A 21715-nucleotide genomic window follows, 5' to 3' on the forward strand; every position below is an offset into this window, starting at 1 on the left:
TGTAACAGCTGTAAATGCCACGGAGGAGGACGCGGGCTGACCTCTTTGAAGCTACCTTTGGGGGGGAACGGGGGGCTCTGACATTTCACAAGACTGCCACACTGAAGACGTTTCACACGCAAAAAATGTGTGTGTCTCTCTCTCTCTCACACACACACACACACACACACACACACACACACGTACAGACACGCGGAGGCACACTTCACACATAACTACTCGTGTGCTGACCGTCATGCAGAGCGCTGTTGTTGTTTTTTTTATTCTTTTTTTTTACCCGCACTCTAAAAGCACTCAAAAGTGTTATTGAGCAGCGGCTGCCATGAACCGACATGTTTAAGCATTCCATTTAGTAAATCCGTCAGTAACTACCTGTCATCTGTTTATGTAACGCCATCCTCGGCCCATAGGAGCCCCGGCGTCGGCCATGAAGCGGCCTGTTTTCGTTGACTGGGAAGAGACGCTGATGGACGCGAAGGCTTAAAGCGTCGTCCATAATGGTGCCGCGCTGAAGTAGTTCACCTCTTATTGTCTTGTAATTTATTCAGCAATGTTTGATTTTAGGATTACACAGTCGCTCCGTCGGACTGGCACTTTTGATTATTACTATGGGATGGATTGTTTTTTTATTTTAGACTCATCTTTTCATATCCATAAAATGAATGACCCGATGACGGGTCAGAAATGGCCTGTGATAATAAACATCTACTAGACCTTTTTTTTTCTTCTTTGTTTAAAATATGCTTTTACTTTTAAAATAAAAAAAAAAAATCATTTTTGGATGAACACTGCTCAGCCGTGTGATTTCCTGGATGCTCGCGCAAATACAGCTAAGAGAGCAACACATTACACAACTGAGAGCAACACAACCGGTGTTCCACGCGTCCCCTGAACGGCTCAATCAGCAGACATCGATCGCCGCGATAAGATTATCCTACTCCTAAGCTGCCGGTCACCTTGATTGTCCGTTATTCCGTTTGCCGCGTGCATTCCAATCAGAGACGATTGAGCCTGTGTGTGTGTGTGTGTGTGTGTGTGTGTGTGTGTGTGTGTGTGTGTGTGTGTGTGTGTGTGTGTGTGTGTGTGTGTGTGTGTGTGTGTGTGTGTGTGTGTGTGTGTGTGTGTGTGTGTGTGTGTGTGTGTGAGAGAGAGAGTTCAGTTCAGGATACGAGTTACCGTTTGGAACGTCAGAGGCAGAATTATAACATTTAATGGACATTTTATGAGAAATCATCCTTATTACAGATGTTATTAGCACAGTAATACATATTGTTCCTATTGCTAATGAGCTCTTTGTACCGCCGCCTACACAAAACCACTCAACCACACAGTTATATCTGTGTGTTATGCAGCTGCAGTCTACTACTCCGGATTCCTTCCTTAAATCCCAGGGGCTGTGTAGACTGTCAAAGAATTTATTGTGCCTTATTTATTTTTGGATATGTTATTTTTTTTCTTCCACAAACCAGCGTCTTGTGTGCACAGCCAGTGAACTGAAAAAAAGGACAAAGTGACCTGCTTGGGTGTAAACTGGGCTCAAAGACGGGGTGACCCTCACCCTTTCATACCATCAAATGGAGGGCAAGAAAGGCTGTGTTCACAAAACGGATCATTTGTGCACCCACTTTCAGAATGAATCAAGTTGCATAGCAATGCGCCGCGTGTCCTCCCTTATCACGACTCTGAATGGCTCCAGCTTGTATCCCTGAAAAGAATCCCAGCGCTCTGCACAAACCGCAAATGCTTTTGCAGACTTAATGTAGATTTTTCCAGCATCTTCCCTGGTATTGTTCTGGCTCTTTTCGAGCACATTTTGATGATGCCCCTTTTCCTTACTTTCTGCTTCGGCTCCCCTCCTGTGCCCTGTTGCTTTAAAGGAATTCTGCAACATGATAAATAACATTACTGCTGTCTGACATTTAGGATGAACGATGTTGTATTTGAAGCTCTAGAGTTGGAGACCATAATAAGCCGTGAGCTGTTTTCTTGTTCTGCAACAACCCCGCCGGGCCCTCAATCCCGCTTTTATCTTTTGGAAAAGGGCAAGAATTTCTCATTTTGACCCGCGGTGGCCCGGCAGCTCAAATCTATCGGTTATGATGTTTAATAGTAGAGGTGTACAGCAATCTAACATCGGCCCTCAGATTTAAAGTTTTAAAATCTGTGCCGCAAAAAGGAAAATCGATCAAGTGATCAATCTCAATTTCAAATGGCCGTAGGTTTTTTCTTTTTCTTTTTCTTCTCGGGTTTATGTCCCCGAGGGAATGTTTTCAGAAGGGTCCTTACATGGAGATGACCGCCACTTTTCCCCGACTGTACAACCGGCCTGTAAAGGAACGTTTGACCACACAAGGATTGTGTATTATTTCTATTCCATTTGTACATTTATGATGCATAGAACATAATTAAAACTCACTGCCCACATTTGTCCTTTCAAGGCCTTTTCAAACATGTTACGCAAGAATATATGTTGCACGTGTGGTATGCACATGGCCCAGCTGATGTGTTTTATTGTTTAATAAAAAATCAGTAGATGTCATGAGGTCATTTTACTGCAGTTAAATATTAAGGGGGAAATACAAAAGGCTAACTAATTGAGTTTTATTGTTGCTTTCCATTCAACATGTTCCAGACCGGTCATAAGGGCATTCATTTTAAAGGTTTTCAGAAATGCTGATTTGATCAGCCTGTTCGTCCTGGTAATGGGTCACTGTTGCCTCTCAAATATCTAATCAAGGTTTTTAATTGAATACCACCATTTCCATCAGCTTTAATGATTTCCTGTGTCCACCCTCAGCAGGACGATAATGCGTGAAAGCGGTGCTCTTTTTTTTCTTTTTTTCTTTTTTTTCTCAACTGCGTCCCCCAAGACGCTGACTTTTCCCACTTGTTGGATAGCACAATGCTATCAACCTCTCCAGCTCCTCTTAATTTTGACAATTAATATCCAGACTATGAGTAAGGGGGGCGGGGGGGGTCTGGTCACCAGAATATCCGGCTTTATTATTACACCAAGGACAAATCCCCATTGAGGACGGAGGCCACGAGAAAGCTTCCCATTCAGTCGCTCTGTTTTACGTGTGATCCAGTGACGGTATGAGACAATTGGAAGCCGCTTAAACGCTCTAATCAGTCGAGTCTAGTACTTCTGAAATCCCAGGTTCCCCCTGAAGGGCCCAGTTGAAGAGGAGCTTCTTGCCATTGTAGCATTTGATTTGATTTCGTCTCTTGTCTTCTGGCCAATTGACCCCTCGCGTAGCTGCACCCCCCCCCCATGGTTACCGTTGCTATGCTGCACAAGCAGCGCACAGCGATGACGGACGACCATCTCTGACGGTCACTGGCCGACCTGATCAGCTGTTGCTCGCTAGCTTTCTAAGCTACCGTTAGCTCCATGTGAGTTGAGATAACCGTCTCCGGCTGACTCTTTATATAATGTCCACCCGTTGCATTTTATAACAAGAGCCCCATGAATAGGATTGTATGTATGCGCAGCAGATATATGTATGTATGCATCCGGAAAAGCAGATTCCCATGTAACAGAAACCGGAGTATGCGGCAGTAAACAAAAGGAACCCACTTTCTTTGTATTGCAGTGTTGAGGGAGTTGGTTTAAAGTTAGCTGATGAAATGCTCCTTGGCCCTTTGAAGTCACGCTGGGCTGCAGTGTTTTATTCAGTCGTTGTTGTTGTGTTTTGCGGTTTTCGGGAGGCTTCAAAAAAAATAAACTCCTCACACTTCCCTCCAAACTCTCTAAATGGCGGATATGATTCTTACTACAGGTGCATGCAGTTCGCCATGTTACGTTGCATAATGTTTGCTATGTCTCTATAGAAAATAATAGAATCTTTCTTTTGTTCTGCACTGTATAAAGTGCATTGGTTTTACTTTTTTATGGATGTTGGTGCCTCATTATTGCACTTCGGAGCTGTGCAGAGAAAGGGCAGGTCTTCAGGCCAATCATCAAGAAGTAATCTAAAGTACAATTAGACCCTAATACAGCACACTTAAACTCATCTCGAATCCAATATCAATCAGCGGTGTCCTTGGTGCTAAAATGGTGGCCTGTTTAGATATTGATCAGACACGGAGTTGCTGATGAAAAGTTTGTCGCGAGTTGTTTTACAATATTGATTTAATGGGGCTCCTTCCGTTCGGTCCCAACAACAGAAACCGTGTCCCTCTTGGGTGATAAACTGAAAACACGTACATTCAAATAAATAAGGAATGTATGCACAATGTTATCCTTCCATCCTTCTACCTGTTGTCTGATCCCACTAACCGCTCACCTGGTTTGATTGTTGCAGCAACTGATGAGAGAGCGTCAGCAGATGGCCAGTCGTCCCTTCGCCTCCGTTGCCGTCGCACTGGATTCCAGAGGAGAGGAAACCGAACTGCTGCAGCCTGTGCTCGATGTGAGTGTCGTCTGCTTGTTTGCACGCTCGCGCACACACACACTGACCATAACAATTGAGTTTTTTTAATTTGTTTTATTTTGAGTGATTTTAATTTCCTGTTTACATATTGCGGTCCAGTTTTCGCCTGAACACAAGTTGTTGCTTTTGACGAGCAACAAAGAGTTTGGCTGTGTGGCCGCCCCCCCCCCCCCCCCCCTCGTCTTGTCATCTCAGCCCTGGCATCTGATACAATAGGTCTTAGATTTGTTAGTGTTTCTACTGACATGCGTACAATAGTTTTGTGGTGCAACATAATTGGACCTTATTGTGGTGTAGTCAACCACTCGCAGTGCGTCAGCCTTTCATTCGCTGCGAGCGGCGGCTCTTTCTCCCCGTGTCCCTGTTCCTTTTATATGAGTTGTGTTCTGCTATCAGGCTCTCTGACTTCTTCCAATCAATGTTATACATCTTTTATGTGAAATGATGTCACATTGCCAATTTTGAAAAAGATTTTTTTTTTTTTCCTCTCGTTCATTACTTTGAAAAGCATCACTGAATTGGAAAGATTTCCAAACGATGATGTCATTGTAGTTTTAACCTTTTTTCGTCCTCATGGTTTGTTCGCCGTATGGTCTTTACAGCCGTTGTGCTCGGCTGCCTTTTCCGTCCATTTAAAATGTCCGTGACCTCATATATTCCTACGACGTCAACAACCTCCCACCCGAACTACAAAATGAAGCCGAACGTGGCGGCGAGCGCCGTCTGGGGCTCGGTGACACATGGGATGAAAGCGTAGCTTAAGACAATATGGGGAGGCGCGTCTTTTTAAATTACCGTCGAAGGAGCAACAGTGTTTCCTCAGCCGGAGCCGCCGGTGTGTCACCCGCCGCTGAGAGAAATAAAACCACTGTGGCAGCCACGAAAGAGACCTTTCGCACGGCGCTAAGTGGTGCTCGGCATGCATTACGGCGCCGTGAAGGGCAACGTAAAGAGCAGAAGTGGAGGAAGAAGGCGCCTTTTAGCTCTCAGTGCACTTGAGTTGAACTTAGAAACGCGGAGGTTGTGCCTCGATCTGAGCGGTTTCAGACGCCGCGGCTTTTACCTTATATTTAAGTTTTATGTTAACTACACACTCGTCGGTGGAAAGTGTTTGTCAAGCTGTTGTTTAATTATTTATTCCCCCCGGCGCGCTCCTCCTACTTCCCCAACGCGGCGTGCACACGGAGGCGGACGCTTTGCATCAAGTGGGGGGGAGTTTCGCCGGGAACGATGTCCCAAGCTGCATTGGAAGCGATAATTGGACAAAGACGGTTTCCCGTCTGCTGCTGACTGACCCTTTCAAGATGCAGAGTGAACCTATAAATGCTCGACTCTCTTTATTCTCGGACATCCGTCCAGCTTTGCAGGAAGTTACCACGAAACTTTTGTATCCTGAAAACACCTGGAGAGTCTGGACTTCCACGTGTGTGTGTGTGTGTGTGTGTGTGTGTGTGTGTCTGTGTGTGTGTGTGTCTTCTGTTTCTCAGCCCCACGCGCTACTGTGCCCGAAGGTATTTCACAAAGAAGCACTGTGGTGGAAGTCTTGACGGTGAATCCAGCATACATTTAACTCACCAAGCAGCAGCTCCTCCTTCAGGGATGTCGGTGGATTCCTTCCATGCCAAATTCCCCAGTAGCTTCTGATGCCTCCCAAATGGTCTCGACTGGCATTCGGCGCTGGGTGACGGCGGCGTGCTAATTCCAGACGCGCGCCCGTTAAATGGAACATGAATATCTTGTGTACGTACTCAAAGGTCACACGTGCATACCTTGCAGGGACGTCATACAGTCGCTGCAGCACTTACTTACTGATTACTAGATTAATGAATTTATTCCACTTTAGTCTGCAGGTGCTGAAAGGATTTTCATTAGGCTGATGTGTCTTTAACTGATGAGTTTCTGTGTGTGTAATATATATATATATATATATATATATATATATATATATATATATATATAATGTGAAGTCATATTCAGCCAAGGGCATAGTAGCCTTTGTCAGCTTTTGTGTATTTTGGACTCATCCCGTAAGGACGATCGACATCGTTTGTTGGACCATATACAGCTCCATCGCTTACCTCGCCTCTAGCTGAGGGTGAACCACATGAAACGAGCCTAATTGTCTTTTTATAAAGGTAAATTGCTCGGCATCTGGCGCCACTTAGCCATCGTCGATGTCAAAGAGGACACTGATGTCGCGCTAATATCACTGGTTTTGCAGACAAAACACCCTTTATTTAACCTCACATTAGGGCCACATCTGTTTGGAAATCTGAGGTTTGCTTGAAATTTTTCTCTTCGTGCTTCAGGGACAAAGTTGAGCTCAGAGTTTGTAGAACGCACCGAGAGACAGAGGGACAGCGGCACTTTGTCCCCAGCTCTCGGTCGCCGCGACCCTCCAGCTGGTCTGACAGAGACGGCCTTCGTTCCCATTTCCTCCACTTTTGGCCGGTTTTGAACCCCCCACCCTCCCCTTCCCCGGGGAGACGGCCATTGCTTTGAGCGACCAAGATGGCAGACGCCGCTTGTTTCCGGGAACAGGGAGCCAGTCGAGGCGCGAAAAGTGCGGCCTTGTTCTCGATGTCACAGATGTCTCAATTCACTGTGGCCAGCGTTCGACATATGGAACCACTAACGGGCAGCTAGTGTGATGGATGACGCGTGTCAGCGAAGGCAAAGCGTGTGTGTGTGTGTGTGTGTGTGTGTGTGTGTGTGTGTGTGTGTGTGTGTGTGTGTGTGTGTGTGTGTGTGTGTGTGAGAATGACCTCCATACGGTAATGCAACGCAGGAATGCAGGATGTGTAAACCTCCTCTGCAAGGTGTTTTTAAAATGCCTATGATTGGAAATGAAATGATTCAAAATATTTTTTCATTTAATTTTGAATTAATACATTTTCCCCTGCATTTTAGGAATATTTTTTGTCCAAGATTAATATCAGTATTTCGGAGGAAATAGGAGTGAGCGAGGAGAAAGAAGGTTCTGTTTTTACGGCCTTCCACACAAACAAAGTTGATTTGTTTTTCCTTGCAAAAAAAACCCCATAATGATGTGACTGTACTTATGTAGTTTGAAAAATTGCACAGCAAACATTGCCTGCCTGTGGAGTAGTCATCATTTGGTCACCCAATTAAAAGACAAGAATCAATTCTAAGCAACAAAATCCGTAACATTCATGTTAATACTAGTTATGTTACCGACTTACAGGGAAAGTTCTTGAGTTTTTTTCAGTAGATTGCATGAGATCCTCGTGCACAGTCAGTGTATCACTCATCGTAGATGGGGGTCGGGACGCCTCTGAGACCTGCGCTGCAAAACGTATTTACACGCCGACGAAAAAGATCTGCTTTACATGAGTTGAATCTTCCATCCTGAAGCAAAGCCTTTTTTTTTAGGCTAGATAAGAACTTTGTGGAAAGAAATCCCTAAAATTGTTTTATTCTTTTGTGTGTGTGCACGAATGTGGCGTGTGTAGCTATTCGTTAGCGGCATCGCTTGAGTGGTCATGAAATGGCCGGCGATTTTAACGGCCCCTGCATGGATCCTCCATGGGCTTCTTGTTCGTACATACACCTCAAGAGCGTTTGGATCATTGGGCCTAATTGGGTTGAGTAACAATGCACAGAAACAAATCTGCCTGCAACGCTGAAATATGTATGAATAATGTGCCGCATCAGTGGGTTGAGTTCTTCCGTTTGAAGCGAAATCGCTCCTTGTAACGGAAGCACCGAAGTCACGCGACCGCGGCGAGGAGCGTATAAATGTTGGACTTGCTCGTGCCGCTTAACGGGCGATTTAGCGATTACAGTTTGTGTCCTTCGCGTTTGAACGTACTTTCCTGTTGCACCGTGACTCACCTTTTGTGCTGCTCTCCGGTCACCTCATCTTTCTGTCCCCGCGCATTAGTTCCAGGTGATTAGTAGTACAGGCAAATGGAAAATTACCCGGGCCCATTCTGACAGCATTCATGACCTCGGCAAAATTATTCTAATTCCCAAACGAGGTCAAAAGCCACGCACCTCGGAAATCGGCGTTCACTAAAAACTCTGTTGCATGATGAGAAAGTCGTCGTCGGTTGCACACGGAGACTAAGAAGCGAACTGCAGATGCTCCACAGGAAACGTTTCATCCCAAGTTACACCAGACAGGCTCTTTGTGTGCAGCTTGTCGAGGCACTTCAAAATACACACGTCGGATCGTTGTTTTGCATCAACAACCAACTCCAGTGGAACATGTCTATACAAAGGAGCGCCCCCCCCCCCCCGCTTCTGGTCCGCTCTGGTTTTAATGCACGTGCTTGTGCATCCTTGTTTTACCAGCACTCTGCATCCGCCGACTCTCTCTCGTCTCCATTTTAAATTCAGCCTGACGCGTAAAAAAAAAAAAAAACTCTATTCAGACGTGTTATTATTCCCCAATTTCTATCCCCTCATCCAAAACGGGCTGCGAAAACCCCTGACATTCATTATCGGGATGACATGTTTTTCACGCTTGAGACGAGCAGTTTTGGCCATTAACTGAGAGGGGAGGTCATTGCCACAACACGTGGACCGTCTGACACACACACACACAGGATTGCTTTTATTGTGTGACCAATCAAAGCATTTGTCTCAGGAGGAGGGCGTCTCGTCTCGGCAACTTGTGCGGCTAATGTCTGACTGCTTCTACGTGTTGTCATGTTACGACTTTCCAACTGAGACGACATGCAGGATTAGTTTGGTGAACCACTCGGGGCGATGCAGCACTTGCATCATGCATACCGGCATCACGCGTTGCTGTTATTGGTGCGGTCAGTCCAGGAAAGAGGACTATTTCTCATTCTGGAATCCAAAATAAACTGGCGGCAAACGTATTTCCTTTTGTTCCCCACCGCCTCCTGAACTGGCGCCTCTTCTCTTGTCAGGGTGCACCCAAGCCGGTTGCGATGGAGCCGTGTTCGGGGGGTAAAGCTGCTGTGTTGACGGTCCTCATGCGTCTTCCCTCCGGGCTCTCAGACCTACCGCCGCCAGGACAGTCAGGTAACACACACACACACACACGTGCGGCATCGTCCCTTTTAGTTTGTGTATATGGTCTGCAGGGCACCTTGAATATTTACTACACGTCGATGTGAAAGGTCGATCGTATTTCCCTGCACTCACTTGGTTGTAGTTGTTTTCTCTTCACAATCGTCACTAAAACGGTATCATTTGAGACATCAGCCGTCGGAAATACTCTAAACACAGCACAGCAGATCCCCCCCACAGCCACACATTTGCGTCACAAATAAATCAAACACCCCCGATCTTACTCCCGGTGTCACTGCAGAGAATGTGATTCTGATCCCAACAGCAACAAAAATAAACGTTGCATTCGGAAGCTGCAAAATACGCTCATGAGAAGTCTGGAGTATTATGCGCACACACCTGTAATCTGTTTATTTCACTGAGCAAAGCAGTGAAATAAAAAATGGCTGATGGCCCAATAACGCTCACGCATCTGTCTCGCTCTCCTCCTCCTCTAGGCATCATCGTCGCCAGTGCGCTCATAGACATTTCGCAGCAGAAACCATCCGATTTTAAGGAGAAGTCGCAGGGCTTTAAGAGCCGGAAAGCCCTCCCTCCGGCACACCAAGGCACCTGCGTCTGAACCTCGGCCCGTCCATTCGGGTCCCTCTCTCTCTTTTCCTAATGCCAATCCAAGGCCATATTGTTCCAATGTGCAGCAGCCGCCCCCCCCCCCGTTCCCCCGGTTGGAGGCCTTTTCCAGAGACGCGGCTCCACGTGGAGGACTCTCTTTTGGCTGCATACGCTCGAGTGTCGCCGAGTCCACGGGAGCCACACCCCTTCCTGCCGTCCCCACGCCCCTTTTTCCCTGCTCTCGCCAATATAGATCGACTGGAACAAGTCCCCCCCCCCCCCCCCGGAAGCACTTTCCTTTAGCGTGGGGGAACCGGTCCGCGCTTGGAGGGAGCCTGCCTGATAAGTGACATCAGAGACGGATTCACCTATCGAAGCTCCAGCAGTGAACATTTTGCTTGGCGTGAGGGAGAAACAAAGATGTTTGTACATTAGATTATATTAAAGTTTTTCAGAGTTCCCTCGCGTCGGGTTGGAAATGATGGTGTATTTAAAAAAAAAAAAAAAAAGTAGTGGCTGGTCGATACCCAGAACACTAGGATTTCTTTCTTCTTTTGGCTTGCAGACCAGTGGTGTTGTACGGTGCTGAAGCATTTAGTTCCCATGCAAAGCCTTTGCTCTACGTACTGAAATGGTTCTGCCTTTTAGCGCGGGGGGTGTGTGGGGGGGGCTCTTCTGTAACGCCCCATGACCACGTGATCAAGTCAACTGACCACTCAAGTATTTTGCCAATTCCCCTATGATGCTCTGTGTTAGCATTCACTGCACATATGTATCATCCACTCGGCTCAAGCTAAAGTCTGTATTATTATTATTATTTGTTTTTGTGGAGTACATAAAAACAAACTGCTGCAGAGACACAGCAATCAGTACCAGCGGCATGTCGGGGAAGAATGCAAACTGGAGGAGGCACGAACAAACCCGCGGTCGTCCAAATGAAACGTGGAAAACCCCGAAACAAAGAAGGAAACCAAGACGTTTTTTTCATTAGCAAACTGCTCGCTGAAGCTTCTCAGTTCTGGTGGATTCTTTGCTGTAGTTGGTACTTGTGTCTTTTTGCTGTGCAACTTGGACATTGGGATCGGGGGGGACATTTTGATAAAAATAAGCTCCTCCGCCTGTTAACTTGTTTTGTTTTTTCCTTTCTTTGACACTATGACTTGCTTGTTTCCATCTTCGAGTACAGCGAGTTGCGTTACCTTTTTGTGACGATGCCTTTGCTTTCTTTGCGGAATTTTGAAAAGCTGTCGATTTTTTAGCCCCAACCTCAACTCTGAGCTGTACGGTGTCTTGTCGGAACAGATGTGAGTGTCGCTCTTATCTCGTGAGATTGTGCGTGTTCTTCAGGTTTTTCTGACTGATTGGCGACAGAGTACCATTTATTTTAGGCCTTGTCACCTGTTACTATTGTATCTATGATAAAACTGTAAGTTCTTTGCTACACTTGTGAAAGGAGCATTTTTTTGTTTCATATTTTTGTTTTGATATTTAACAGATTCCTGTGTAATTGCATTTAACTTGATTCTATTATTGATTTTAATCGGTTTTAATGTCTGTTCATTTTGAGTTGTGCATCCTTAAGGACTATATGGGCATTGTCTTGCTTTCTGTGGTCGTTATGATGCGGTTCATATGGATATATGCCGGCTAACGTGCTTTTATTTAGTGTTTTGTAGAGTAATCCTTTATCGATGTCATTACACAGGAATCAAGGTTTCACTGTACTACGGGGGGGGGGGAAAGATGATATACTACACTACATATCAGTAATCTTCAGTGTATTTTAAATGTGGACGACATGCCAGAAAATAAAAAAAATCTAAAAGACCTGAAACCTTTTGTGCCTCTTGATTCTTTCCACATTCGGTACTACCGCTACATTGAATTCTAACGTTTTTACCTCTGAAGCTTCGGCCTACAATTTGTAATTGCGTTCCTTTTTTTTTTTTCTTCCTGAATTATATATAAAGCGGTTTATCATCTAATCCGTATTGTAACCGGTCACATGCATTCGGACCCAGCAAACGGATTATATCGCATTATACATTTATTTTAATTTCACCTGCCGAGTGCAACACGGACTGCGGTCCACATCTTCCACCCCGATAGAAGGTTTGTCCTCCAATGTGCCGGCACCTTTCAGAGCACTTATGTTCCCTCTTCAACATCAGTGTGGTACATTAACAAGGATGTGAAGAAGAAAGGATGCAGCGTGCCAAAGAGCTACTCCGGATTATCCTCATTTACACTCCGCAGTATGCTGATTATCTGAAGGGGCTGTTTGAGAGGAAGCTGCCATCCAAGCCTAAGCGAGTGTGGGTGCTTTTTAAAGCTGGTAATGGCAAGAAACCTGTTAAAATCAACTCACTTAGTGCCACTGTGTGTATGAAAGTGGCGTGTATAATGTACAGCATGCCCTTTAAGAAGACTTTCCTTATGTCTCTAGTGAGTTAGCGTACCGCATGGTCAATAAAACCGGCTATATCTTCATTATCATGAAGTGCAAGAGTTGTATTTTTTTTTTTAGAAGAGTGAATGATATATATGAGAGACATGGACACATGAATCCCTAAATGTAACAGGACGTAAATGGACACAAGACATTCTGAATATGGCTGAGTATGTGTGCTTATACACATGAAATCCATATTCTTTCTATACTTTAGTTATATACACTCATACACACACTTGTATATAACATTGTATGAATAATACTACTGCTGATAGTTGCACGTGTCCAAAAAAGATCCACCGAGCGGCTGAATCCTTTGGACCGAACCGGCTGCTGGCTGTCGCACACAGTGACTGGCTGCTATTTTTCCAAATGACAGTTGAGTGAACAGAGGTCGCCGCTAAGTGCTGGAGAGAGAAGTGCTGAAAATATTGGGAGGGACCGCTGTGCTGAGCCTGAGTCACTGTGGGCAATCTGATGGAAGGGAGGTAGGAGGGGGGGGGGGGGGGGGGTGGATGGAGTTTCTGTACCAAAAAACATCTATGTTTTTCTCTTCTGGTGACAAAGTCAAATTTCAATGTCAACGTGAGTCGCGTCCTCCTTTTATAAATAGGACTTAATTCAGTTTCCGTTGCCCTGATGCCATTACGAAATGTTCCTGAGATAAATTGGATCAAGCTGGAGACCTTGACTTTGTCTTCTTCTTTTTTTATTTATTTTTATTTATTTTTGTAAATTGTCACGGTGCCCTTAATTCAACCACCAGATGGCACCACATAAATAAACCTGCAAGTCGCATTCACTTCATCTGGTTGTGTTTGCACATGCATGTCAATGGGCGGATTGACTTGAACAAAACGCGTCAATGGAGAAATGTGAGCTCCTGTGTTCCCTGATTCACTTTTAGTGAAAGAGTATTGATTTGAATCCGTCTTCGTGCCGGTGCGTCTGTATTCCAAAGAGATGGTGATTAATAGGTCACTTCCAGCAGTAAAATTCATTGGGACGCGTCAGAAGACGGATCTGCCAAACCGTCCAATGTGATCACACTAAAAGAATTTGGATGCCAGTGCAGATCCAGCTGACCGGGCCTTAACTTCAGGACGCATTAACGTCAGCGCGCTTCACCTGCAATGGGGGAGGAAAGAATAAATGACCTAATACCTGTGAGGTAATGTGTCTCATTTAGTGTGGATCGTGACAGAATGATCGACACGGGCCAAAAGGTTTCACAGGGAAAATATGATGTTCTTTTAAACTTCACAAGAGACTCCAGGTGAAATAAGAGTACCAGTTGCTCAGGTAAGTTGTGTAACAGAAGTGAGATGTGTTCAGCTTATTCCTTGCTGGGTTTTTTTGTGGGGTCTTTTACCTTTTACTTTATGCTGCAAACCTCTGTATCATAGAATGAGAAATATATTGTCTGTCGGCTCAATGCATCCACACACATAACCATGTATTTGTAGTATTGGCTTAATGGTAAACTAAACATGGCTACTGTGTCATAAGACACATAGTTATCTTCTCAATTTCTCTGCAACCGTCATATGTGCTCGGTTTCAGAGCACATATGTGGCTTCACCTCGTTTCATATCATAATTGCATCTAAAGTGCTGAGCTGCTCCTTCCTGTAATCACATTGCTGTGACGCACTCGGCTGCACAGTTTGCCATACCTTTAGTTTCATCGGTGGATTGATGGTCATCTGCTGCTTGCCAATGCTACATAACATGGCAGAACAACGCATAAGTATTTTGAAGAGGGACGTGTTTCACTTAATAATAATTGCTGCATATTCACTTTTTTAAATTACATCTTCAATTGATTCAGATGTCGCAGTCGCTAAAGTAGCCTACATTTAGCTTGTAGCCTCTTATTTTTTGACGTGTGTTTGTGGCGACGACGTCAGATCAGACATGCTCTGGAAATATTCTTTCACGTTAAAAATATTTGCCATACGAGGTATCTACTCGCCGATATCACATTGAAAACACCAAAACGTACACGAGTCATTTAAGGTGTAATATCTGCAGCTGTGTGTCACCCCCCCCCCCCCCCCCCCCCACCCTGTGAAGGACATAGCTGCTGTGTGAAGGTCTCACATGCGACTGCTATCAGCACCCGCGTCTGCAAAATGAGGCCCGGAGAACAACCGTAGCGGGGGAACATTTAACGCCAGCGTCTTGTTATGCTCAACACATTTGCAGGAGGATTAGCAGATTGCTAATATGGCACCGTGCAGTATTAACGCTGATTAGTGCTTCCTTGATGAAGTGGGAGGAAGAGGAAAAGCGGGCCAGAAACCAGAAGGACAACTGCAGTGAATTACTCCCAATACCAAACCGTCATCATTCGTGGGTTGGTTACTTAGTTAGTTAGTTAGTGGCCCCACTTTGCGTTTCCATTTTAGCAACTACGTTACTGTGTTTCCAGATGTTTTTTTTACTACCGTGTCACACAATATCAGATGATCGGTCATCAGTTTGCTGTATTACAAAGTCTCTAGTTTATATTCATCTCTCACACACACACACATATATATATTCATCTGTAACTGGACTCACATTGCTCATTTTCCGTTCCCATTCTGAGGATTCGTTACTTTTTGACTGCTTCATATCATTTTGAATGAATGAATTTGGGTTTTAGACTTTTGGTCGGACAAAAACAGACGCGTGAAGATGTCTCCTCGTCCTACTCGCTGTATTGTCCACAGTTTACCGGCCACAAATTCAGTTTAGCGTTCCTCCAAGTGAGATGAAGGCTTAAGTTATCAAATCCTCTTGAGGTCAAGAGGTTGACCTGTTTCTATATTAAACATTAAAAAGTCGTCTCCAGCGCCGACGTGTTTACTCTAGTCGGTGTAGTTTGCTCCAGTGGAGCTTATGGTGCAATCAGCGAATCGTTATTATCTCTTATCGTTGCCCTGGAAAAGATGAGAGGCGAAGCTTCTCGGGACAAATGATGCCGAGGACATTGACATTTGGACGCAACAGGCCGACGGGGTGGAAAAAAAGGTGAAATCCACGCAGCAGTGTGGCGGCGCTGGAACGATGGTTGCCGGAGAGGTCAAAGGTGACATCAGACGCGTTCCCCACCGGGCCGTGCTGCCGCGATTGAAGCGTTTTAAAAAATCTCTCCTCTCTTTCGGATTGAGGAGAAGACCAGCAGTGGTTTTATAGTAGTGGGAGGAGGAGGGGGGGGGGGCTCTAAACACCCTCGCCCAGTCCTCGGGGCTTTATGGCAGGAGAACAGTAAACCTGGCGAGCAATAATGTTTATCATGGGATTAATGACAAGTGTTCTTGCCTCCGGGCTTCAGTCCACCAACGTGTGCGTTGCATTCTAAAATCCTCGGGAGTTGCAACTTAACGTCACTCACGTCTCTGGATGTGATCGCAAAGAAGAGTTTGGTCGCTTGTGTTTCTTTCAAAAGTCTATTTTCAGAAACCGAAACAAAACGATATCGATCAAATGAGAGAACAATAAAAAATGACTTGCTTAAAACGTTTGTTCTAACTTTTAGTGATAGCTCATAACGTGTTTTACAATTTTAATATTACCTTTATTTGTACGTCACTGTTTTTTTTTGTTGCAATTTTATTGCACATTTTATTCAATAATGACCAAATATTTTGTTGCAACTGCTGAAACACAATTTGTTAGAACCGTACACACAAAAACAAAAACATATTTACAAAACACCAATCCCTCCTGACAAGGGACCCTCCTCGTCGCTCAAAGTGACACGAGTCCGAAACAGGAAGCATCCCACACTGACACCATTTTTATTTCAACTGTTTGGGAAACACTGAACAGAATTAACTTTTTCATGGTTACTTTTACATAAAAGTGGCCTCCCGCTCGAGGTGTCTTTAAGTTTATGATGACGTATATCGAAGCTAGTGTGGTATTTATTTACTTGACCAAAACCTTAAACAGAAAGAACCCCAAACCCGATACACAATCAACACAGACGTGCATCATAAGACGTCCGCGGGGATCATTTGTTCAAGTGATTTTACAGGCGCGTTTTTCAGTCATTGTCTCCACGATGTCTTTTAAAATGATCCTTTCGTTAAGCTCAGAATAACTATGCGTCCTTGTGTCTATTAGCAGTGGCCTCTGCTTGTGAGCACATTCTTTATTAGCGGAACACAAAGGCGACGTAATTCTTTACGTTACAGAGAGTTCGTCGCTCGTCCTCCCAAAGAGCACCGCTGAAGATCACATTGTGCACTTTGTAATGATACATAACGAAAATAGAACCACACGACAGCCGCACAGTTAAAGGAGCCGCATCCGGTCACGTTGTGTAAATCGCCGGATGACGCTGGCAGGCGTCGGTCAACAGACACTAACAGAGACTCCCAAAGAAACGTCACAGACAATATGTTACGAGCAGACGGCAGCTTACTGTTTTAAGAGTTGTTCACGTTGTGAGTCAGCATGTACACAATGTCCCGTTAGAGGCGGCGCGATTAAACCCACAAACAACCATAACGATCAAACGAATCTACAAAACTGATCTACGCCTAGAACCCGACACGTAGAAGAGAAACCCATTCTGTCCTCAGTGAAATGTTCATTATTCCATTCAGTGTGTCTTGTGAAATGGGTTAGTCCCCCCCCATGGTGACATATTACAGATCAGCACTTTTATACAACACTTAGTTTTTTTGTTCTGTGGAGCCGAGCCGGGTTTATTGGTCCACAGTCCAACGATCCACTTTGCCGAAACGCCCATCAGCACATCGAGGCTCGGTCTGATCGCAACACATTGCAAAGAAGTGAATTCACACGCTTATCAGATCACAGAGTTCCCCCCCCCCCCCCCCCCCCCAAAAAAAAGAGCGTTCCTCGGCGTGTATCTGAATGTTGAAGTCACCAAATTGTCCAATGAGCTGATGCATCTAATCCACTGCTGTCTGGTGTCAGCGCTCTCACCCTCCATTGATTGTTTGCCTTTCTACAAAAATAATATATGCCGGTGTCACACTTTGGATGAATGTCTAAATAAAAAAAAAATAAAAAAAATGAGTTGAATCACTTCTTGCCGATCCGCCGTCCTCCGTCTCCTACAACAGCCGCAAGGCGTCGGGCCGCAGCAGCAGCAAGGCGAGCCAGAGGAGCGCGCTGGGGGGGGCGGCGGAGGGGGGGTCGGCTGCCGGGCTCCTGGCGTTGGCGTTGCTGGTATCGTCCAGGTGGGGGTTCTGAGGGAAAAAAGAGAGAGACGGAGGATTAGATGTTGCGATTAGGAAACGTAACGCGTTAAATGTCGGCATTAAATTGCATTTCATCTTTTTTTTTGTACTGGAAGCATTAAGCATGCAATGCAATGTAATGCAAAGCAAGCAATGTAATGTAATGTAATGTAATTCTTACCACACACTGGGTGTTATCAAATGTCTCGTTGGACACCAGCTTTTGGGCCTAGAAGGAAGAATAAAAAGGAAGAGAAGGCAGAGAAACGTTCATTTTCATCCGTCCTTCCGTTTTTGAGAACATTTGTTGCACATTTGTGCACATTTGTTGCCACGTTTATGCCACGTCATTAGACTGCCTGATGACGTCGGTTCAATTCCGCCCCGAGCTTCTCATCACCATTCCTCTCTCGCGGTGGTGCATCCCAGCAATAGTTTATTTTTTCCTGGAGGTTGAACCGTGGCTAAAGAAAGGGCGACGTCTTCAAAGCAAAACCAAATTCATTACTGCGTCGAGTGCAACTCCCGATTATGCAGCCGAATACACAACGAGATGTATGATAATACTTCCCCACCGCTCAGACCTTCTCAGACCTTTTACTTTAATCACCCGCCTCCAGCGGGACGTGTTACGTTTGCCTGCGTGAGATCGCCTGCTTTGTGCCAGCTCAAGGTTAAGACAGTTTAATAACTTTAAAAGCTTTTTTTTTTCTCTCAGACTCCTCCAAACCTCTTCAGCCGGATATTAAAAAAATACCACACACACACACACACACATACAAACAAATGCCCACTCGCAGATACAGAAATGGAGTACAGAAAAAGATAAAGTGACCGTGGTGGTGGTCTAGGAACATAATAAACACTCAACGCGTTGGTTTTTAAGAAGGAAAAATTCCACGAAAAGTGATTAATTGCTCCATAGGAGGTCTTACCTCCCGCGGGATGCTTCCACCGGTGATAAATCATATTATCGCTATTAAAAGCCAATGTGATAGATCGTGTCCCTTAAAGTGTACGTGATATCATCTCATGCGTTGCCCCATGGTATTTATCAGAAGAGAACAGCACAGGTCGAGAATGTGTTGGTTCAACGGAGCTGCCTGAAAGCACCTTTAAGCAAAACATGCAATTCACGACGTAAGATGTCACAATCAGCGCATCAAAGTCATTTATTTTTACATTTCTGGTGGCACTTCTTCAAATCACATTGTTTAATGTCAAGACACGTGTTGAATTAAAAAGTTACATCTAAGAAAAACAACGTTGGTGCCATTTTTTCAATAACACAACAATGTCACCACAAGGTCGATTCCGAAGTTGGCTGTTTTTAACGCTTCTGATTGTAGCTCACAATCCTCCTCAACAGATAAGAAGTTTAACAAGCAACATTTCTGTGTCGAGGTTTAAAATGTTCTTCACCTGCAAACAGTTGTGGAATTTTTGCCCAATGAAGCTAAATCAGTCAGATAGCAGTAGATACGTATTTATTCATGGAACTGTGAGTGGCGTTTGTTGTGACAAAGCAAACAGGAAGTTAAGTAAACACAAACTGGGAGTTGGAATGGTGACGCGCATTTAGACACACACACAGGAGCAGACGTACTTCCCCTGTGGGCCATTGCTGATGTTACTGCGGCAACCAATTAGTTTTGACATGACAGCTTTGGAAGCTCTGACTCCCCGCTGACGTCTCATCTTTCTGCCCAGGGGGGGGGATTCTGTGCATGCCGTCTTAAAGCCATCCCTGATCCATCAAGGTGACAGAGCCACACGTCAGAAAACCCTGAACAGATCTCCACCTGATATTTAGCTCCTCAATTTAGATTCTGGTCTTTTCTCTCTGAAGCTTCGAGGGGTTCCAAAATTCACCGGGAACAACAACAACAGAAAGCCTGGAACTTAATCAAATCATCTGTTTAGGGATTTTCTGTTTGTTCTTTTATTTCCCCTCAAGGCGCAGCCTCTGACCAGAACAGCAACGGTCAAGATAAGTCGGCTAGTTATTATGATAATTCGGAAGTCGTGACCTCGCAATGCAGCTGTACCCTTTTGTTTCAAATTCCATATAAGATACAGTTTGTTTCTAGTGAGAAGTATAAGCTGGCTGAGAAATCTCTAAATACGGATCGATTCTACCAGAGTTTATTTAGTCATCCATCAGTATACTGTATATAAACTATGTACTGCTGACTGGACGAGATAGTCATCATATTGACGATTGACTCCTTTCACATTTGTGCTTTCGCTTTGAGAGTCAAATGAAAAACAGACACCGCCTACATTTCAAACGCATCAAAAGCTTCACCTGTAAGGTCCCGCAGGTGTGATATAAGGAGCCTTCGTCGAGGTCCAGTTTGGTGATGTCATTGAGTGCATCCAGCCCGCTGTTGGTCCGGTCTTTGCCCCCCCGGGTGACGCCGGGCTCCGGTGCGGTCGGCTCGATTGGGGGCTGAGGTTGCCACACTCCCACATCCGTACCGTTGCCGAATGCCTGGATGGCGTTTCCTGCAGGAATGCAGCGCATTAACTGGCGCCTATATTCTCCCGCAGAGTATATCATTAAATGACATGGAAAATTTGATTTGAATGCCCGTCTATGAGAGAATATAAAGTCAATGTCATACTTAGATTTTTATAATTACATGTATTAAGCATTATCCTGCAGCATGCCCTCTGAGCCTCTTTTTAATAACAGAGTGAGCACATCTAACAAGATAGCAGATGTCTTTTGTCATTGCCGCTGATGTAAGTGCAAGTGGCACGGACCAAAAAACATGTATTTCATGCCCAACTAAAAGCTGCCTATAATTGATACTTTGGATGATTGTGTAGGAAACGAAATTACTTGACCTTTGCCAAGAGTTTTCTTTTTAAAAGCAGTGTCTGCCTGCAAAAGATGTGATTAAAAAAAAAGGAACTAAACATCGGGCTGAAATTAGAAAACGACTTATGAAATGCATTTTTTCCCGTCATTAATTTGACATTTAATCGAAGCTTCCTTTCCCTGAACAAAATAAAATGTGTTCTACTCTTTTGTAAAACCTGGTCTCAATCATAGTAAAAAAAACTAAACGGCCACGAGTTATTTTCCACATACGAGTAAAAAACTACACAAGCGATTGATGCCTAAATGCAGTCGAAGTAGCAACAATAATGGAAACGATAGTTCTAACTCACGTAGGCATCGGTTTCCGGCGAAATACTGGGCGAACCGCTCGCAGTCCGCCTTGCTGTTCCCGCTGCTGCCGCAGTCGCACCCCGGCGACAGGGTGAGGTCCAGTGATTGCACGTAGTTGGGCGTCATCACCGTACCTGCGGCGTAAAAAAGCAGAACGGGTTGCTGCGTCGCTGTCGGTGACAAAACAAAAACCCGCGCCCGTTGTTTCCTTTAAAGCCTGACAAAGTCATTTTCATCAAACGGAATGAACCCATGAATCTGTGTCTATTTGTCGTCTCGATGTAAACTGTTGCCTTCCTTCGTTGGGGGGGGGGTGGGGACTTAAAATGTCCGCCTGTTGAGTTTGCAATTGGTCGCCGCGTTGAAATCTCATTACCGAGACTCAACGTGTTTCCTTTCTACATGATGGAACCCGCTGATGGAAGAAAGACTGCGTGAAAGGAAATAAATTGTACTTCTGTAATGTGCTATAATGAGCTGGGCAAATTAGTGGTGTAACGGAGCTCCGTCGAGCCGCGCAGTCTGAGGTCACGCGTCGGTGTGCGCGACAAAAGTTTCACTGGCTATCGCTACCCGGCCGATATTCGGCGCAATAAAAGTTCAGGACTGCTTTTCTTTATCGGGTGACCTCCGGTGATGTTCAATGGAGGACAAACAATCTGTGTTTAGATTGACAGGAGGAGGGAAAGTCGAGTTAGCAGCACGGCTAACGCATTGCGATGCATTCTGGGCCTGTTCGGAGAAACGAGAACTGTGATTTGAAACTACACGCTGCACTGAGCACACTGAGTTTCTTCTGATTTATCTGACTTCAGAACGTTTGGATC

The 21715-nt window shown here is 45.0% G+C and overlaps 2 protein-coding genes across 2 annotated transcripts in view; one reads left to right on the forward strand and one right to left on the reverse strand.

Annotated features, from left to right (window-relative positions):
- Window positions 1-11886, forward strand: part of atrnl1b (attractin-like 1b) — a 45135-nt gene extending 33249 nt beyond the window's left edge. Inside the window, exons 27-29 of the mRNA XM_040175887.2 lie at window positions 4308-4415; window positions 9338-9452; window positions 9938-11886. Coding sequence (XP_040031821.2) covers window positions 4308-4415; window positions 9338-9452; window positions 9938-10062 — 348 coding nt within the window. The 3' untranslated portion in view covers window positions 10063-11886. The remainder of the gene's footprint in view (window positions 1-4307; window positions 4416-9337; window positions 9453-9937) is intronic.
- Window positions 11887-16012: 4126 nt separating this feature from the next.
- On the reverse strand, window positions 16013-21022 carry gfra1b (gdnf family receptor alpha 1b; the record flags this gene model as incomplete). The annotated part of the gene is given in 4 exon segments (XM_078103516.1): window positions 16013-17716; window positions 17889-17936; window positions 20016-20215; window positions 20888-21022. Coding segments are annotated over 4 exon segments (518 nt in total), but the record flags the coding sequence as incomplete, so codon positions are not given.
- Between the last annotated feature and the right edge of the window lie 693 nt (window positions 21023-21715).

The sequence above is a fragment of the Gasterosteus aculeatus genome, chromosome 5 (genome assembly GCF_964276395.1).
Source record: "Gasterosteus aculeatus chromosome 5, fGasAcu3.hap1.1, whole genome shotgun sequence".
In the NCBI taxonomy this organism is placed as follows: Eukaryota; Metazoa; Chordata; class Actinopteri; order Perciformes; family Gasterosteidae; genus Gasterosteus; species Gasterosteus aculeatus.